General features: G+C 37.9%; 2 protein-coding genes across 3 annotated transcripts; one reads left to right on the plus strand and one right to left on the minus strand.

Moving 5' to 3' along the window:
* Positions 1–8,643: 8,643 nt before the first annotated feature.
* LOC126871713 (uncharacterized) lies at positions 8,644–14,798 on the plus strand. 2 transcript variants are annotated; one of them, XM_050630825.1, is made up of 4 exons: positions 8,644–10,057; positions 10,732–11,030; positions 11,259–11,522; positions 12,080–14,798. In XM_050630825.1, exons 1-4 carry the CDS (start codon positions 8,784–8,786, stop codon positions 12,322–12,324), a joined length of 2,082 nt encoding a protein of 693 aa, XP_050486782.1. In that variant the 5' UTR covers positions 8,644–8,783; the 3' UTR covers positions 12,325–14,798. The 2 variants fall into 2 exon arrangements, with proteins under 2 accessions (XP_050486782.1, XP_050486783.1); XM_050630826.1 differs by having other exon boundaries at positions 8,644–10,033; positions 10,666–11,030.
* Positions 14,751–21,076, minus strand: LOC126871711 (uncharacterized). The gene has a single exon (XM_050630819.1). It carries the CDS (start codon positions 18,305–18,307, stop codon positions 16,175–16,177), a length of 2,133 nt encoding a protein of 710 aa, XP_050486776.1. The 5' UTR covers positions 18,308–21,076; the 3' UTR covers positions 14,751–16,174.
* Between the last annotated feature and the right edge of the window lie 202 nt (positions 21,077–21,278).

Below are 21,278 nucleotides of genomic sequence, written 5' to 3' on the forward strand. Positions count from 1 at the left end.
CGAGACTGTCAGTTTAATCAACAGCGGAGATGATTGAAAGCGAAATGTAAAGCGGAGAAAAGGAGGAGAAAATGAAGCATAGAAATTTTTAAATGGGATACAAGGCTCGGGATAAATAAAACGTCCGACAAAGTTAAGAGATATACCGTTAAGCGTGGCTTTCTTCGAGCGAAATTTTTTTTTATCATATAGTTACACTCGCTCGATAGTTTATCCTATATTTATTTTGTTTTGTCCGGTAAATATTTTCGAAGTGAATGAAAAATAGTAGGAAATAAAATTGAATATTGAGAAAATTGCGTGGAGCAATTTGGAATCGGAAGAAAGAAAAAAATATTAGAATATTTGAAGAATAAAGGAAAGGACTCTCTGATTAAAAGAGGGGAAACAAGAGAAATATAAGGTTAAATAACTTCTAATAAAACATGAAAATACTACGAACTCAATAAGAATGTTATAATATTCCTTAGTAATATAGCGGATAAATTTTTCATTCTCGTCAATCGAATTATTTAATTCTTTATTATTTAATTCTTTAGGACCAGTTCTTGTTCGCTTTTCTCTCCTTTATCTTCGTCCCTTTCTTCGGTAGTTGTATATATATAGTTTCATTGTATTCATTATACGATAGTTTCTTCGTTGCATATCTTGTTCGTAGCGTGTAGGAATCGTAATTATTTATCTTGATCGATTAATCATCTCCTGTATAAAATTAAATCTGAAACAGTCATTCGTCGAGTTTCCTAAAATTATCTTTATAGGTCCGACATCGTTGCCCTTTCGAATCTTTGAAGAAAATTCCTGTTTATACACTGACATTTAATTTTTTGAAGTTAGATAGCACAAAAGGCTTTCATCTCGCATAATTTTCCCTTTTGTCCTTTTGTCCATTCCGTTTAACTACACGCTATAATTAAGTTTGTGAATCTCTGCACTCAACATCTTTCATTAAAGAGCATTAAAAAATTTCGCTGGATTTTCGCTGGATTATTTTGCATCACTGATTCAGCGTCTACAATTAAATCCAGTTTACGCGATAATAGAAACGCTCATGATAACGAATAGAAATATACATACATTTTCGTTTGTTTTATTCTTCCACGGCAGGTTTACCGGGAACCCCATATCACAATATTACGATCCACCCATTTGCCTGATTAATTAACTTTCTTGCGTTTACGAAAAATCATCCACCCCCGCAATGTAATTAAGCAAATGGTCGTATTCGTTAACAAACCATTATGGAGTTCCAAGTATTCCATGCAAGTTTTTATGCTACATAGAAAGAGATGATATATTTGTAAAACCACACGAGTTCGAAGCCTGAATACTAGTTACAAATGTTGTTAACGAACAACTACGCGACTTGTATTTTGTATGCGATTCGAGAGATTCGCGTTGAATACAAATTTCTCGTTCGTTTTAATTTATTTCCTCTTTCGGTTTCTTTAAACATATTCCTCGTCTCAATTTGACACTCGCGACAGATCGAACAGAAGAACTAAATAAATAATTGACGAACAACGACGCGACTTCTATTTTATATAAAATTTGACTTAAAAGTTTCGTATCGAATATAAATTTCTCGTTCCTTTCAATTTATTTCCCCCTTCTTTTTCGTTAAACATATTCCTCATTTCACTCGCGATAGATCGAACAAAAGAACTGGACAAATAGACTCGCTAAAAAACAGATCAAACGTCGCTCGAATTAAATGAAAAATGCTTCGCTTGTAGCTAAATGAAAGGCGTAGTAGTCTCCTTGTTTCTTGGCTCTGTCGAATCTAACTTTTGCAATAAAATTCGGCTTGTTTTTCTGCGTTCGTTCGCGAAAGAAAAACTCGTGAATGTTTGTACATCTAATACGTTTTTCTATTTATTTCGTTCGATCGCAATTATTCGCGCAAACACGTATGTTTACGAACATTTCACCAGAAAATCAGGCTACCGGAAAATATTTCGCCAAAAAAATTTGCATTCTGCATTCTTAATATTCCTATCGAGAAGCACGCGTGTGCCAGCGAATATCGAAAAGAGAGTAATTTTTGTAGAATATCGCTGACTGGTAACAGATAGAAGTATGGAGCAATTCAGTTGGCCAACGTATGCTACCGGCAATTTGGGGTTATCGAACGCGGGAACTAGTTAGTCTTCATTAAAACGAATATTACACACGGCTCGAAATTTGAAATTCTACCCGAATTCGATTAAAAATTTGTTGATTGCGTATTTATCATATGTCAGTTAGCGAGTGAATTATGCAAGTAAGCTAGGATTAAATTAACAGTATTGTTACCCATTCTATGTCGAAGTTACATTTTCCATGTAACTGTCTCTATTATGAGAAATCGACACGCCATTGGTGTATAATAAAAATATTATAGGCTTTCTAAAATCCAACATTCAGTCAATTGTAACAATCGGTATTAATCCTTTCATAGCAACTACAATCACGCGTACAGACAACGTGAAAATATATCGCAGCTTGTGGTACGTACTGTCACGTCTATCATATTTATATTTTTAGTCGCATACGTTAATTCAACAAAGTACTAAGTCATCCGTAAAATTTGCAACAAAATGTAAAGAAGATTCGGAGAGCATTTATCTTTATAAAATTACGATCTTATTGAATGTTGCATGCACAGTCTTTCGTGATGTTTTCGTCATTTTCAGTGAAACATTCTTTCAGGCTCTTGCAGACCGATAGCTCACTCAATCTTGTGACACTCAAAAGTTTTGCAAAGCCTACAATGAATCGGCTAAGAACTTGCCACGAACTTCGACAAATTATTCCTTGACGAATTACCGATCGGTCACGAAACTGCGCAACATTTGCCAAAATCTCCTTAACTTATTTCGGAATTTCATTTTGATGGAAGATCACGTGTCGTGTTCCCAGAATTAGGAAAGTTTGAATTATGCCTGTCCACGAAACAGAAGTGTCAGGCAAACTCATTAGGAAAGAGAATTAATGTGGTAAGATATTTGCTTTCGCTCTCGAAGAAAGGAGAAGGAAAGAAAAAGAGAAGAAGCCTTGAAAAAGGTTTTGATTAATGTCGACTAGGATCGTTTAATCATGATGAAATTATGACGAGAAACGAGAATGAATCTACCTAAATCCATTGGTAAACTAGTCGTAACAAACGATTTAAATTAAAAGCTATTTGTATCCGAACAACGAAGGAAGGAAACAGCTGCTCCTTTCCGAAGAGTAGTCTGTCGAATATATTTAACGTGCTCATTAAATTAAAGCACTTCAAAGTTTCACCTGAATGAAATTTCACTTTTTACTCGAATTCTTCCGTTCGCTGAGGAAACGTGCCGGGATTTGCAACGTTGTTCCTATAAATAACATCGGTCGAACTTTGTAGAATTGCTCGAACTGCATTTGGAAATTCAGCGTCCCAAGCTACCGAAGTTATCCCTCAAATCTTATCAAAGTGGCTCTATTGTCTATAACAGAATACGAAAGTGAAACATAATTTGGTGGAAATGTATATTACATACAACAGAATTTTCACAAGTTTATTAATTAAATGCCAACCAAAGATTCTACATTCGGTTACAAATCAAACATGATAAATGATACAATTTTGAACTGCTATTTTGGCGAAGGTTTGGAGCGTTCGTCGTTTTAAAGATCAAACAGAAACACGCAATTTTCCATTCGCTTGCGATCGACCGATCTTGGATCTTCTTCGGAAAGATAAACATCAAAGTTACGAGCCAGGCATCGCGTTACCGCAAGTTTGCTTTACCCGGCATTCAGCTGAAAGTTACACACAATCAGGGAAATTAATATACCTACAGTCTCAACTCCTGTCTCTTTTCGAACATCGACGCTATTCCGGTTAAATAGCGATAGCTCGGATACCTGCTGCAGTAGTATAAGAAAATGATGGTCAGATCGATGGTTGGCGTTTCAATCAGAAAGATATCAGGGCGATTTTGAAAAGTGGGGTTGAATTTTATTTTAGAATTCGGCTCGACTCATTAAACGAATATTAAATATTTCATGAAACGAATAAATATTCAATTTTTTTAGTTACATACGCATAACAAATTCGAGCAAAATTACAGTTCATTAAAACAAATTGTACAAGTGTATAAAAGTGAGCAGTTCCAGGAAATTGAGAAGGCAAACACGCGTAATTTTGTGCAATTAATAATTAACAACTACGTGTCACATCTCAACAAACATGTGCATTCGTGACACGTTCTCCGTAAAACAAACTGATTCTTCGTGTGTGTATTTACTTACATGATGTAAGGGTTTGTCCTAAATGACACGATATCTACGATCATGGCAATTGTGGTGAATTATAAAACCTTCTTCAACGAACACGATACAGATAGTTATCGAGGACCGCATAAAATATATCTTCTAAATCCTATTTAAAATGTCGACGGTCTACTACGAACGCAAACAGATCTACACGATACCGATCCCCTTGTAATATCCGCTTATCAGATCGCTTTCGATTCTAACGTGTGTTGCCACGAACTCGTAGTGAAAGTTTCAGTGTAGCCTCGAAGTTTGTCTCGAGAGATTTCACCTTATCCTTGATATCGCAGCCTTTCTTCGCTTTTCCTTCCATCTCTTTTTCCGATTTTTCTGCGATCTTTTTCACGATTTTTCCTCGTTTAATCAACGAGGCAAGGTGAAATAACAAGTGGCAGTCGAGAACTCCTTCACAAAGAAAGAGAAGTCGTGTAAGTTTCTTCCTTTATTCTTCTTTCCTTTTGCTTGTCCATTTTTCTGTACTAAAAAAATACTCGCGTTGCCTCATGTAAACTTGCCAAGGAAATATTGAAAATCCTTGCAGCTGACACAATAACGTTGCCGATAAATGACACCCGTTTCCTGCTTACGCAACTTTCCATCCCTCTGTCATGTAACAGCTAGCGCGCGATCGGCTCCGGGGCAGTTTCTAAAAGAATTACAAAAGTTTCTCCTTACTCTCTTTCTCGTTATTTACGATGAGATAGAGAAAGAGTTTCAAATACCTTACTCTACCAAAGTTTCGCTCATGTTGACGATCGTTCGATCAGCTAGGAGTACCTTAATTCATACTAATTATATTATTACTCTATTTATCTTCCGCTTTCCTTAAATAAAAGGATCGTATCGAGAAGAATTCACCTTTGCTTATTTTATATAAATTCCGATTCTCTCTCTCTCTCTCTCTTTTCTCTCTTTCTCTTTCTCTTTCCTCGTATGCTCATGGAATCGAGCGATTAATCATTCAAGCCTGACATCGACCTAGCAAATTGGGATTACTTTACTTTCAAAAGCTCTCGGTTTGAAAACGACAACAACCGAGGACTCGATTAAATTCCGTGCTACCCCAACTTAACAGAGGCTCGAACGATGCTACTTTGCATTCGAATCACCCCGGGGTCATTCGATTTGTGTTATCTGCCCGTCTGCGGCACAGACGAGGAAACATTGTTGATTCGTTCGCTTATTGTTTCCGTTTCGACGCTCACGAACTCTAATCCAGAGTTTATTGGAAACCTAAAACGCGCCACTCTCTCGGAAATATCTCTGGTTAAACCGTATCCGATAAACGCGCCCTACCATTTTATTAAGCACTTCACATTTATGATGTAATCATATAACTATGTAATACGATAGGAAAAGTTTCGCGCCTCTATTCCCCCGCGTGGATTCTCTGTATAAATATCGGTAGAACTCAACGTGGTGTAATTAATGGAAGTCGGCGTCTCATAATGATTAACGTGTACGCATGAATACCACCGGGCTACGCGTATTCGTTCATTAGAGCTCTTTGAAGAATATGAAGTTTCCGTGCGCTAATTATTGTACATCGCAGATACCATGATTTAAAGTACCTTTGATTAGAATTTTGCAAGCAGTAGATTGCTCTGGGTTGTAACGTTGGATGACGCGATGACGTGAACGTGGAAACAGGAAATGGAAACAGGCAATGGAGCAATTTCAATCGATACTTTAGAATTTAAAATACGTCCTGGTAATTTTTGTTCTTTTTTTTAATTGTAGTTTTGTTACGCCTCTGTTTCGAATGAAATCGGTTTTGAGAGAGCAAAAAATGATAATGTTTGCAGCAATTAATCATGTATCTCGCGTGAAATCCGGTTCGAATTGATTCAAACGTGTGGAGACGATAATTAAATATTATTTGCATTTAATTTGCTGGTTTCTGTATGAACATGCTAACAACAATTTTATATCGTCATAACAATATTGTAGTAGTATGTATTTAATTCTTTCAGTTTCGAATGCTTCCCAACTATCAATCAGACTTACAACGGTACATAATCTTTACGATACACAGCATTAATATTTCTCCTTTAACGTTTTAACACTTATTTCTCTAATTCTTGTTAGAATTAACTTAAACTATCATAACGGTATTGGATCAATAGACTAACGATTATCTAAAGCTAACGGTTTACTCGAAATTAATTGCTATAAAGAAAACTCGTAAAATTTCATTCTAAATAACTTTTTCAGCAGACTTCTATAGTTTTTTCTGGTATTCCAAAAAAAAATAATCATCAGTTCGAACAGCGTTCTCTGAAAGTTTTCTAATCTGTCTTTATTGGACGTTTTTTCCCATTCGTTTGTTCACCCTGCACAAAAAAGAGTTCGTGACTGTTTGCAAAAGTTTTTGTACAAAAAACTTACTCGCTGCGACCATAGTGAAACGTTACAACATCACAAATCCTGACGTTAACAAAGCATCGAAACATGTACCGTTCTAATTCAAATAATGTAAAAAGAACGCAGCGTTCCTCGACGGAAATGATAAAGTTGCAAGATGAAGTGAAACGATCGGACAGAACGCTTCTAGAAGTAACAGAGTTCCAACTTTCCTTGCTTTTTGAATTTCATATTAACTTTCTTCAGATAGCTCTTCTCCGTTTAACGTAGAATATTTTATCTTTCAATATAAAAGTAAAATCGTCAAATGTCGAAGCAATTGTCAGGCAAATATACAAATCTGTCAATTTGTCCTTTTTGTTACAAGAAGATTTTGATTCCAGACATCAAACTACATTCACGGTTGCAAATAATACCACTAAACATCGTTATAACTTTTATTATGCTCGCATTGCATTGTATTTTCTTTTTGTGCTCTTCATTTTCCTATCTTACGTCTTTTCGTTGTATGACTGCGCTTAGTCGGTTGTTTCGTTCTCTTTCTTTTTTATTATAGATTCTTCCTACTTAATATTCCCTTTATTATCAGAAGAGCGAATATATAAGAGATAAATAACGCGGGACAACAAAATAGGTTACAACAGGAGTCACCGTGAAGTTTGATCTTCTAATATCCAAAATAACTCTTTCGTCAGAATATGACGTAATCGCATTTACGATAATACCACCTACGCTGTTCGAAGGATTTTACATCAATCCCTTTGTTCGCGCGAACTCTCGACTAACAACTAACTCCTTCGCGTAAAACCTTCCAACTAACGTCAAATATCTGAAAGACGCGGACACTCTTAAACATCATTATAGATAACGATTAACGAAAATATTAAACAAGTTATTAGTATTTCGCTTCTTGTTACCACCTTCGTCTCGATTTCCATCGATACGTTACGAAACAGAACTCTTGTTTCAACCGTAATTAAAACTGTAATCACGATTAAAATGATATCCGATAAATTCTCGACGAGAAACGACAAATGTCGTTCTTATCGGCAATAGAAAGCACTGTAAAGTAATTGCGTCATTACCTACAGCCTTCGAGAAATACGACTTCTGTTTCCACAAGTCCTTCTTAATTCTTATCCCGACTCGTTAATCCCGAACAAATTGGCTATTCGTCACGAAGCAGAGAGGAAAAAGAGGCCTGCTATTGGAAACGACCCAAGCAATTATCAGCCATCCAACAAAGAAGCCACAAAACCAACCTTTCGCCCAACGAAGCTTGCGAGAAACACAGAATTGTCTGTTGTCGAATTTGACGTGGTAAAGTTATTATAACGAGGCGAATAATTAAGCGCGTTAAACCATACCAAATGAGTTTCTGTTCGAAACAGAAACGAAGATTTAATTCGAATTGTTGGACTCTAATCGGAGAGCCGTTATCTCGAATTAATTCTCATACGAGTACATCGACATTGATCGATAGACAGTTTCATTTTAGAATCAAACTGAGAAATTTTTGGCAAGAAACTACGATCTGACAACCGATGAATTTTTAAAGGGAATCCTGAGCGAAACTGTGTTTGCTTTGGGATTCGTTAAATGGTTTCGAGGGAGATAATAAAGTTTCGAACTCGACGCCAAGCTGATTTGCGATCCACGACCGAGCGTCGAAGGAGTTTATTGGGTCGAGAGAATTAACTGGCTTCCTTGAATTAACTGGATGCTCGGTGAATTTCGAACCATTGGATTGGCTGCTGTCAAGCCCGACCTTCGCGACGCCACGGCGGATTTTTTGACATGATTCTGTCGATCCCTTGTTACCTTGAAAATCTATCGAATGTACAAGCTGATTCAACTTTTATGTATACGGCGATGATTTACGATTAAAAGAAGAGGTCGATAAATATAAATTTTCAAAATCTTTTATAATTATATCCAATGGTAATTGTATCTAACTTCCTAACAAAAGTATGTGATGGTAAATTTCCAGACACCACGATCGAATCATCCTGTATACCGGGACTACGATTACATCGAAAACATCAAGAATCTCGCAAATCCCAGCCCTTCTAACGTCGTCTAAAGTCGTCGAAAAATCCGATTCTGGTTGCAGCCTGTAACGCTTTCGGAAGATGTGCAGGAAATTCGCCGTCATGTTGCTGACCGCGACCATCCTATTCCGTGTCGCTTGCGAATTGTTCGAACCGAATTACTCGGACAACTATTCCAACTTATATCCTTTTGTAGAAAAGTGGGCCATGACCAGTTACACGAAAGTGTTGACCGTGGTATTCGATGATTACGAGTACCATCGTGCGTTTGATGTTCCTCGTGGTATTCTAGTCAGCTTAAACGTCTCCACCAAACTAGTCAGCCTAAAACATGTAATGTCTTTGAAGTACAAGAACATGAGACGCGATTATCAGACCATAGATACAGAAAGTTGCGTGTTGCTGTTGTTCTCGAACGTGGATCATCTCAGGGATATCCTTAGTTCTCCGCATTTGATGTCGTTCTGGCATCCAGAAAATTTCTATATTCTTCAAGAACAGGGTCTACAATTCTCCGATTCGTCGGTATACGAGAGATTCTGCAAGTGGGCGTTCGAGAGGCTTTGGAGATTTAGAAGGGTTTATAAGCTGCTTTTGTTCGCCGCTGACAAAGTGATTCGATACGACCCTTTCGATTACGCTGCTCGTCAAACTGGGTATAGCGTTAACACCAGCTGCGATTGGAACTGTGTTAAATCGAACAGGGACGGTTTTCTGTTGATCAGCGGACCAAATACCACCGATATATCAGATTTTTTCATCAAGGATAGAAGAGACTTTAAATTATCCCCGTTAAAAATCTCCATCTTCGAAACGAGCACGATATCTTTCCAGAACGGCCAATTTTCTGGATTAGACTTCAAATATCTCGAAGAAGTTTGTAAAATGATGAACGTGACGTTCGTTCTAATTAGATCGAAAGATAGATTCGGCTGGGAAGAGAACGGAGTATTTTTTGGGACTATTGGACACTTGGTCTATAAGTTTGCAGACGTATCGTTCAATCATTTTTTCATTAAAGACTATTTCACCAGGGAGCTGGAGTTTACGACGCCGATTACCAGCGACAAATTATGCGTGCTTGTTCCTAAAGCACCACCAATCCCTGATTATCTTGTGATCGTCAAGATCTTCACCGGAGGAGCCTGGTTGTTAGTGTTCGTCACGCACTTCGTTATCTCGATGATTTATACGATTTTGAAGAACGAAAGGTTCGATGCTATTCGACGAGGCGGAACAGTATTTTTCTGCTGCGAATATCCGACTGGATTTTACTTCCTCGAGAATCGAAACGGAGGCGTGGTCAAAATCGCTCCAAAATTTACGAAGAAGCAAACGTATGGCGAAGCACACGGGTGAGTAAGTGCTGAAAATACGAAATGTACAGTCTGTTGGTTCTCTACCTTTCGAAAGATTTCATCAAAGGCAAAGGAGAGATTGCGAGGAATTGTCGTATTCGCTTGCCAGGATACATCGATATTTCGCTTGCGTATTGGCGAGTCATTGTTTGAATAAAATATGAGTTTACACAAAGTACGAAAGGGAGAGATATGAGATAGAGTTAGTACGGATGAAAACGGTTCGAGCTTTTATCATAAAGAGATATATGTGAGTATATAAAACGGTCGCAAAAACTGTCGAGTTTTATCAAGTTCTTCGTTTATATTTCATATAATAAGTAATAAGTAATTTTAAAATATGAAAGTTATATTTTAAAAAATATTTAAAGGAAGACTTTGATTTAGACAAGTTGATATCATTTCAATTCCCCGGTTGCTCGAAATCGTTTTTAATAAAATTTCTTCTGGCATTGCGGAACGATAGAAAGTGGTAAAATTGGCCCGATAAATATAATACGCGTCAACGTTTTAACGAATCCTACATTAATTTCCCTATTTGAACGTCAATTTGTTTCTCTTTTTACGAATCTCGTCATTCACCAGGCTCGATTATAATATAAAAGAGAAGGAGATGAAAGAGTATTAGAACTATTTATTGCATACGATGATTATTTTCGTTTTGCTAACAGAATTTACCTAGTCGAGAAAACGCCAAATGTTCGATCGACGATAAAAACGAAGAAAGGCCGCTCGAAGCGATTCAACGAAATGTGTTTGTCCTTTGTCACGTGGTTAACAAAAGTCGTATTTCAACTGATGCAGCCCTTTAAATTGGACCAGGCTTGGTTCCCCGAGAGGTTGTTGATGATGTGCAGTTTGTTTCTAAGTTTGATCCTTAATGGGCTTATCACTTCTCAGCTTGCCTCTAGTTTCAGTAAAAGAATGTATTACGAGAACATCAATACCTTGGAGCAGCTGAAAGAAAGCGGTAATATTCCATTTTTGAATATTCATTTTGTTCCTTAATCTATTACGTTTTACGCTTTAACGTAGAAGAAATTATTCTCAGTTAATCTCTTTTAAATCTATTTACAAAGAGGTGATTATTCTTAACGTTCCAGTTGTATAGCAATAGACTCGAAATGCTTGAAGAAGAAAAATTATATACACGGTATGGCTATCGCATCTTTGTAAATCTTGGAATTATGCTTGGCAGGTCTCACGATTTTAACCGACACCAGAGATGTTCTCGACGACGCGTTGACTGACATTACATCGCCAATAATCAAAGAACTAAACGATAGATTAGAATACGCGAACAAATCGGAAGTGTATAGAAGATTATTTAAAGCGAAGGATGCTGGTTATCTTCATCGACTCGAGACACTGCCATTTAAATACAGCGCGGAAGAAATGGAAAGTCTACACGTCGTCAGCGAATGTCCGAAGGAATACATTCTCGCCAATATAATTACAAAAGGTTCGTATAGCAAATAAATTGTTCAAAACGATTAGCGGATCGGATATCGTAGGACAGTTATCCGTACATTTTTATTTCACCACTGTCCGAAGAGTAATCCTCCTCGATATGCGCGAATTCGTAGTATCGTTCCACTAATTGTTTCGAGCAACATAGTTCGAGATTACTCTTTCGCATTTTTATCCTTATCGTTCCTCGCTACCTACTACTCTACCGATATTAAATTCTTAAATATCCGCAAAATCCAGACAGGTACCTCCTTTGCAAGTTATCTCATTTCCTTACTCATTCACTCACCACCAGCGATTAATCGATAAATTCTGCATTCCCTGCCACCGATTATCTTTCACTCTCTTCCTCCATCGATTCATTATTATCACAACTATGTACCATTATCTTCTACTTTCTCGTCATCCATCTCGCCGATATCATTTATGTCGTTAACTCGGTTTAGAAATTTAAACGAACGCTTACAATTCGCAGCTATATGTATATCCACACGTCGTTTGTCAGATCGAAATTTCCAGCTGTATTGTAAAACGTGAACGTTATTCCAGGATCTCCATATGGTGGTCGTATAAACAGCATTCTCGCCCGGTTAAACAACGGCGGTTTCTATGGAAAGTGGTATCAGAGCATATACCAGTCGCAGAAACGGCCGACGCTGGTGTTGAATGGCTCGACGATGCATAGGAAGATCACGATCCGGCATTTATTCATCCCGTTTGGGATACTGTACATCGGACTGGCCATGAGCATAATCGTATTTATCTACGAGTATCAGCAGAACAACGTCCGATAATTTGCACGTCCTCCGCTCGGAGAAATGCGTCCGAAATCGTTGTACCTGGCTGGAAGTAAAAGGCGGCAACTGACGTGGAAATCGTTCCGCCCTGCCCGCATTCTGTTTTGCTCGATGGCTAGAATGAAACAAATGGTGCGAATGAAACGCGAAGAGTCCCGGCTGAAGGAGATGTATCATCTTGTCTTTCCTTGTCTTCGAGAAGAAAGAACATCCTTCCCGTTTACTTGACGCTTTGGCCAATTTCTTACCGTTTAAGACGATCGACGGGTTTACATATATCAACATCTACCTTTGTCATTATTTTGTCTTTTTTTCGCAGTGCAAAAGGATACTTTAACGTTTTCGATCTTATCCATTGTCCAATAGATTTTAACAATTCATTCAACGATAGTTACCTTGTTTGAACAATAGGATTGTTGCAAAGAATACGCAGGAGTCGATAGAAGCAGAATTGTTTCTGTTTTTTCTTTTTGTTTATTCGTGCATGATTTTATATAGCGAAATATTTTCACGACTAGAAGTTTATCTCTAGCTTCATGAGACAACAAAATTTTTGTCGTCATATCCATATTCGTCACAGGATCAAAGGAACATAGCGAGAATTATATCGAACATCGGTATTGACATTGACTGTCTGGCACTGGTTGTCCCATTTTACTTCAATTTCCACGCTACGCAACGCTTTCGGCATTATCTATCCATTTCCTGCTATGAAGACGACTTTTCAAAAAATTAAACGAACCACTCTGTTCCATCTGCAATCGAATAGGCTTTAATCTACTCGTATCTCAATGCTATTTTGCGAATAATCTATTCAAAATTCTGAAAATACCTTTTACAAAAAAGGTATCACTTTCGTAATATCTTGGTTTCTCTTCGTGGAACTTAACGCTGGACTTTGCTTACAGATTGCGAAGCTGAAAGTTATCTTACTTTAGAGTTACTCTAATAGGTCCTTGGGATAATTTCCACGAACGAACTGTGAGTGACACGACACGATGCAAGTTCGAGTATAGGACGTGGAGAATTAAGTTTTACGTAATTATGCAACGAACGAGTTTAAGGAAAAGTAAGCTCTTTGAAGGGATAAGACACGCATCTAAGTTAATCACTCCCACACCACGCTTAACTTCGTTCAACTTCTTAGTATGCTGATCAGCGAACCGCGAGCAGCCCGATCGTTAGAGTTTCAAGAGTCTTTTGGAATTTTTTACGAAGAAGCTATACAATTTTTCCGATCGACATTTTACATGTATATTCTTTGATGTTTCGGTAACCTGCACAAATCTTTTAAAGAGAAATAATTAAAATTGAGTGCGCTTTCGAATGCAGTCGATCGTTAGAAAAATCAATTTTGACAAAGAAATACGATAGAATATTCTGTTAAAGATGAAGATCGCTGGTAAGGATTTTTGTCATTCGAAAGAATTATCTTACATAGAATTCCCTTTGACGTTCTCTCGTTCTAAGTATCTCTTTTGCGAATAAATTCTCTCGATCGTTAAAAATATACTAAATTCGGTCGTTTTCCCCCGTGACTCGTTCCACCTTCCTGAAATTTTGAAAAATGGATCTAGAAGAGGATTTTCCGAGTGTACATAGTAGCAACAAACGATGTACAATTTAAGTATCAAAAAGACGAGAATATCTGCAACGTCGATAAATGTACATGTATAGAAGTCTGAGAAGTATATCTAAGAAGTGTCTCTTACCTTCGTGTAATTACGTATATGTTAATTGATCTGTTTGTCCGTGTTCAAACGTTTAACGAGCCGGTTTTCTTCTATTTTCTAATTTAACGTGGCAGAATATTGGCTAAGGAGATCTCCCGGTATAGTTCTTAATCGTTGTTTGAACAAAGTAAAACGCTATTCTAGGTTCAGAAGATAGGGACGTGCTTCGTACTCGCCGAACACAATCACAATTTCAAACCACGACACGCAATCTTCTTCGACATAATGCCCACATTGCCACGATCTCGTGAATAGTAATTTCAGCAACCATCTTATCTGCGATGAAACGCGGTCACACGGTAATTTCGTGATGCTCAAAGGATTATGTCTAAAATTTACCAGAACGTGATAATAACGCGGCGTGCATTCGTTTGACGCCGTTCAAGCGTTAATTTTCTCTTCTCTAAAGCAAAACAATCGGTTTTGCGACATAATTGAGTCAGATAGCACAAAAGTATCCCTATTCTAGCGACACCCTCTTCATCGTTTTACGATTATAGTCGCATTTCATATAGCCACTCGTCTGTAAAACGTTAAAACGATTCCGATCAAATAACGAATGAAAGAGTTTCTTTATTCGTCCCATTTTCATCGTTAAACTAATTAATGTTTATTCTCTAACGGAATTATCCGTTAATGTACCTGCGTGTAATAAAATTTATGATATTCTTTGTAATGCAAACGCATATGTTTATCAATAATATTGATTTACTGAAATGTACAGAAAAGAAAAACAAATTTTAACCTGTGATCAGCACTTTCCATCGACGTGTAGTTTTTAACGATTCTAGCCGTATTTTTACACGTTTTTACACGTAACAGAAAAAGCAAAATAAAAACAAAGCGGGTGACGGCTGTGTTCAGAAGAGTAGAACATGGAAAATGGATGCCCCACGAAGCGAGATTTATATGCATATCTTTTATAGCGCTATTTATAATTCAGTTTAACAGCTTTTACGAATTCATTTATGGAACGACAAACCGACTATCACCAGACTATTGTACCGATGTATACATGAAAATTAGAAACGAACAGTATGAGCAGTATAAAAGAATAAGCAAAATCAATCGTGTAGGAAATTACATAAAGACTATGTTTTCTGCCAGGGTACGAGATTTTCGTTCTCTGATCGCGCTGATTTATTTCAACAGATTCAGATTCAATCGTTCCCGAGGACAACGGGAAAAAGAGTATCAGAGAAACACTCTCGTAACACAGACAGGTACAACTTAATCGCATTTAGTGGAGCATCTGCTGTGAAGAAACGAAGTACGTGCTTAGAATATTAAATCCATCGAGGTGCGACCATCGTTCGCGTGATTTTATAATAATTCTAAAACGCTTCTATTATAATTAATGCACCAAACGTCACGATATCAAATTGCATTTGACGTATTATAGCCGTGATTTACATACACTTTTAATTGCCTCTCATTAATAACGATGTACATAGAACCTCATTAGTACATCGGCTTAATTATTAATCAATCTTCACGATGCGACCTGTATAATTAATGTTTCGGTTGATTAAGTCTCTTGATCGAAAGCAACGAGTGTACATTTTTTGTTTTCTTATTTCTTCGTTTATAATAGATAATAGAAAAAACAATTATCGATCTGTTTCTGTTTAAAGTAGGTCAAAAGATATTTCCTTTTATCATGTCAAGTAGATGAATGGAGACAAATAATAGATAGGATCGCTCGTGTCTCAACGACGCGAAGAAGGATTGGTTCAAGCGAAAATAACAAATCGTCGATTCGGCCGATCACCAGCTGTTCTGTTCTTAAATTTACCAGTATTCCGCCTGGAAAACCAAACAAATGGGAAAATAAGAAGCAAGTAGAAAAAATGTCAGAAATTGTTTCATCGTGGAAAAAACTGTTGGTCTACTCAAACCGTTAGTGGGATGTCAACATTGAAAATACGCGGTATAAATCCAAATAGAAAAATTCGTGTTAACTGCACGATAGTGGTAAAACTTTTTTGTTACACAACCAACAAACAAAATACATATTTTATATTTTTTCTCTGTTTCTGGTCACGAGCAATTTCTCGGTTTGAATTTTCCCCTAAAAGAAATAAGTTTTGAAACGAGCATTCCTTTTGTTTATTTTAACATTTTCTTCTGCTTCGTTTCGCGATGTACAGTTCCACGAAGAACATCACGGCAGATCCAAACAGGCCAACGAACAGCAATAAGAACGTTAATAAATAATGATCCAGCGATAATCTGATCCTGCCGCTCATCCAGCTCTTCATCGCCGCCATATCCTTGTTCAATCTCCTTTTCTTTATCTTAGCTATCTTAATACGATACAACATATCATCGAACCAGAAATTAAGCAGACCCGCTTCTCTCAACCTTAACAACACGAAATCGACTTTCTCTGCGTAAGGTGAATGCAATCGTGACACGTAAGACACTCTATAATTCATCGGACATTCGTCCACCAAGTTCAATAGGGGATTTCCTTCTTTGTCGAAATAGTCGGAATCTTCGAGCTCCAACGTGTAATATCTGGTGATGGCGATTTTATCTTCGTACGCCACAATATCCTTCGTAGATCGTTGAGTGTTAATCACACGAATTCTCTGAACCAGCATCGCGTCTAGTTCGGAATCGTCCAGGAACACGTTCTTCAGATTCGCATACTTGGTGATCACGATCTTCCCAGAATCTACTACATCTTCTAGATTATGTAGTTGAGGGTAATGGAACGGTTTACTTAGGCTAGATACCAACACGCTTTGATACAGCCCATTGAGGATAAGAGCGAAAAATAGGGTGCCGAGGAGTAGAGCTCTCTGCGCTGGAATTTCGCTCGTTTGAAAGGGATAGGTAAGATGCTCGATAAAAATGATCGGTCTTTTGATGTATCGGGGAATTTCTGGTGGTTCTTTGTAATTAGATACATCAGAGGAACGATGTTCTTTGATTAGAAAATAATTTTTTATTCCACTTTTGGAAAGATACCGTGCTTGTGGTTTTCTCGTTGAACGATTAATTTCTAATCGTCGACTAGGATTGGCACATTTGTATTGACGTCGCAACGATTCGCTAATGTGTTTCGCCAACCACCACAGGAACGTAACCGTAATGTTATATGCTATTAGCAGAAACCATAAGCTCTTCTGAAACGGTAAGAAAGGCATGTAAGCCTTGGGTACCAGACCAGAATCGGGCGACACGAAGCACAGCTTGTCCTCGTACATGGCACAGGTGAACTGAAACTTTCGAAATTTGCTATAAACCTTGACGAAAAATCCGGTGATAACCATGTCCACGTTTCTAGTCTCGATGCCTGTCAACGAAGTAGCGAATGGATCATCCATGAAATCAACCTTCCTCATAGCTTTTATACGAAATGTTGCCCTCATCGCCTTCTTCAGAGCAAACGCCACGTTAGCGTCTGGTTTGCTCAATTCCAGTCTATTCCGAGTATCATATGAAACGTTCATCAGCAGAGACTCGAACACCAGCACGTTCAGGGGATAATGATTCAAGTTTTGGAAATTCTCGAATAACCTTGTATCTCTGTTCAGTCGAAGAATCTCGTCTGGATATCCCGAATTATTACCTTTTGGCGGATTTTTAAGAAGATCGTACTCGCTGGATCGCTTGGTAAGATGATTTTTCTTCAAACATGATTTGTATACCCTGCCAAAGTCATTGTTAGATCGTTTCTCGAGCGGCATGTACCTGGTCAGACATCGAAAATCATCGTCGACAACGACGATTCGATGAACGTCGTACTTTCTCCACAAGTTTGTGAAAGCCTCCGTCCAGAGCGTGGTGACTACTTTTCCAGTGAAGATAATCAAATACTGGTTTCCGGCTTTCCACAGATTCCATTGCCAATAAACGAAGATGTTAAAACTGGACAAGTCTTGAACGACGAAGATCCAAGTGAGTCGTAGCCGGCTCATCCAAGTGGCCTTCAGGGACAGATCCCTCGCCCTGACTTTGTAGGCCTCGATCGAATTCTGCCCGATATAGCTCAGCAAAAATTCGATGAAGCTCGATTGAAACTCCGGCAGTATTACGGAGAACGTGAGCGGATGAAACTCAGGGGATTGGCGAATGAAATTCAACACCAGCCTCAGGTTGTCAGTCTCCTGGCTAGATAAGGGCTTGCTCTCGATCGACGAGTAGAATTTATCGTGGTTCCGAGAGTGTTCCGCCGAAGTGGAGGATTTTAATAAAAGCAAAACACCGAGAGGGATCAGATACGTTGAATATAACATTTCTCTTCGTCTCTATCGTATTTTATATCGTATTTATTATTATTTTAACTAACGCTACACCGGAGACTTATCGTTTCCTTCCTCTTCGTGGAATATCGTAGAAAGTTTGTTATGAAAGGAAAATGGCATTAGCTGCACAACAGCTTTATAATCTCCTTGACTATTTTTAATTATTCAGGTTAAACGACACTACGTAGTTCTGCGGCTTTTAAAATTCCATCTTAATAATCTCTTGTTCGCTAGAAAAAAACCATTTATTTACTATTAATACCACAGATAGGAATAGTTGATTATCTCGGGAAGAAGAGAACACTCGCGTGAAAGCTGGCGCACGATAACGTCGAAGACAGAAGAATATTATCTATGCACATGCAGATGCGAGCGGTTTTAAGCTAGAACAGAGAACTGTTATGGGAATTTTAATACCACATATATGTAAATATTCATGCACCAGTTTGATAGAAATCTACAAAAATAGGAGGCTGTTCGCGAGATTGCAATCGAAAAGATGTAAAAGTTACGAGAATAACGATCAGGTTTGAGGAGTAGAAACATTGTGCTAATCGTTCGGATCGATAGCGTCCTCGGAAAGGAATATCCGAGCAGCGACCTAAAGCACTGTCGTAAATCATCCTGTTCCATGCGTAAGTAAATCAATAACGCGGCCAGTCTGACGGACCAGTGACAGTTATTTCTCATTTTTCTGCGAAGTCGACGATACGAAAAGGTGGTGAAACGAACTGTGATCTATCATCGATCCTTTTCACGCGAGTTCTCGCAGATAACGATAGCAGAACCTAGTGTTTAGAAGAAATAAAATGGTTGGAAAACGAATTTGTCGCGAGTTAGTCCGAAGAAAAGAACTATTAGCTTCAGCTTCTTCGAAAGTTTCTGAAAAAGTTGAATAATGTATTTGTAAGTGGATAAGTAGAGCAAAATAGCCAATAGACTTTAACGTATATTATACATATGTCACCGTTCATGAATTAAGGAACAATTTGCTAATGTTAAGCGCCTCGCGTAACGTGTATCAAAATAAGCCGTGTAATAAAATCTTTGAAACATGCTGTAATTTAGTATCGAGTCAATTTTCTAGTAACTATATTGGCGATCAAAGTTAAGATTTCTTCTAAAATCTCTAACTAAGAAGGATAAATGAAGCACCGTTCTAAAACTGGTAATATAAGATTCCAAGTACAGAACATATCGCACTCCGATATTATCGCAAATCCGATATTAAAACCAAGAATTACTGCACGATTGTTCCCCATTTTCCTATCCGTCCGATCAACTTCTTTACGTGCAAACACAATTAATTTGACTGAAAGTGAAAAACACGAGGGGGAAAAAAGAGTGGCCGGTCGTATAGATACGAACAATACAAAGCGAAAAGATCGCGGGTACAAAGTAACCATTCGATATCGCAAACACAGACTCTTCCTTTTTCTGTCCTTATCCGCTTATCCGATATCGAACGTATACGAACGGCGATTCGTCTTTCCGAAAAGAGGCAAAAAAGTAGAAAAACAACAGAATGAAAAATAAAGCGAGTACACAAAAATGAAAAGTGAGAAAGAAGTGAAACTGCCGTAAGAAAAATGAATAAAAACAACGATTCTTATCAGCGAGAATACCTGGAAAATTTCGCCTCGAGGATCTAATAAAGGTAGACCGTAAAATGGTTCGTTATCGTTCTTCTCTTCGAGTTTCACTTTCTTAACTTTCAAGTATCACCCTCGTGTCTGACTAACGCGGGTTTTCGCTACTTAAATTTCGACGAGAGCCTAGCCGCGTCGAAATATTTCATGCCATTTTCCGGCATCTACCTCCTCCTGCTGTGTTTGCCCCGAGCAAATCGAGCAAACGTTTTCATCGCAATGTGGCTCTTCCACGTCAAACGTCGAAAGTTTGACAGGTCGTTTAACTGAATATTACTCCATGCGGACGACGATGATTCGCTTTATGTACTTTTCTTCTTCGTTCCCTAATTCTTCGTAGCGTCTTGACGTTGACTTCCTAATTTGTGTAATCTCAAATTGACGTAACGATTCTTTTTTTTTTTTTTTTTTTACAAATTGTTACAGACGTTTTCCGTTTGTTTCCTGTCCTTTAGGATTAATTAATTAAGACTTAATTAACACTTCGCCATTTACTCGACCTCTCTAAGAATACAGGCTTTAATTAAAGCTTACTATGGATTTTTGGTGAGAAGTTAATTAATATGTAACGAGTCGCTAGATGTCTAATACGCTTGACGACCGTATTTCGATGGAATTTCGTGTAGCAAAAGTCAAGGTTTATCGTACGATGTACACAATTAAATGCCGTGTTAATTAATACTAAAATAATAATAAAATAAAAAATCGAGGATTGTCCCAGATAAATAAGAAATCAATTAATCCGTCGATCAGAAATATTCCTTAACGCTTATGCTTCTACCTGAAAGGATCTGACGTTTAAGTTTCCCAATAAATCTATTCCGTCGGTACGTAATAGTTATACAAGTGTCGGACGCTATGTTACTCGATAAATCAACCAAAACCCTTTCTCAGAGAGTTCTATTGCCGTCACGCTCGAGTATGCTTGGCATTTTCCAAACGACACGGCCACTATCGCGTATGTTTCCGTTTAATCTAAACCATCGGTCACCGTGTCATCGTTAAATTGCTTCATTAAATTTTCACCAACAGCCAAGCTTCCAATATATTGGCCAGATAATATTCGAGATATGTATGTATGCGTAAATTTCGACACTCGTGCCGTTTCGCTCCGTCTTTCCCCTTTTCTCTTTTCCTCGACATGATTCGAGTCGGAGATGCGATCGCACAGATAGTCGTTGGAAACTCGAACGAGGATGATCGAAGGTAGAGAGTCAACAACACCGGAAGGTGTTCGATCAGCCAATAAGTTTTTGATCGAACGCGACGAGGCTGAATTGTCTCGAAAGACGTCGGATAAATAAGGATCCGAG

The sequence above is a fragment of the Bombus huntii genome, chromosome 12 (assembly GCF_024542735.1).
Source record: "Bombus huntii isolate Logan2020A chromosome 12, iyBomHunt1.1, whole genome shotgun sequence".
In the NCBI taxonomy this organism is placed as follows: Eukaryota; Metazoa; Arthropoda; class Insecta; order Hymenoptera; family Apidae; genus Bombus; species Bombus huntii.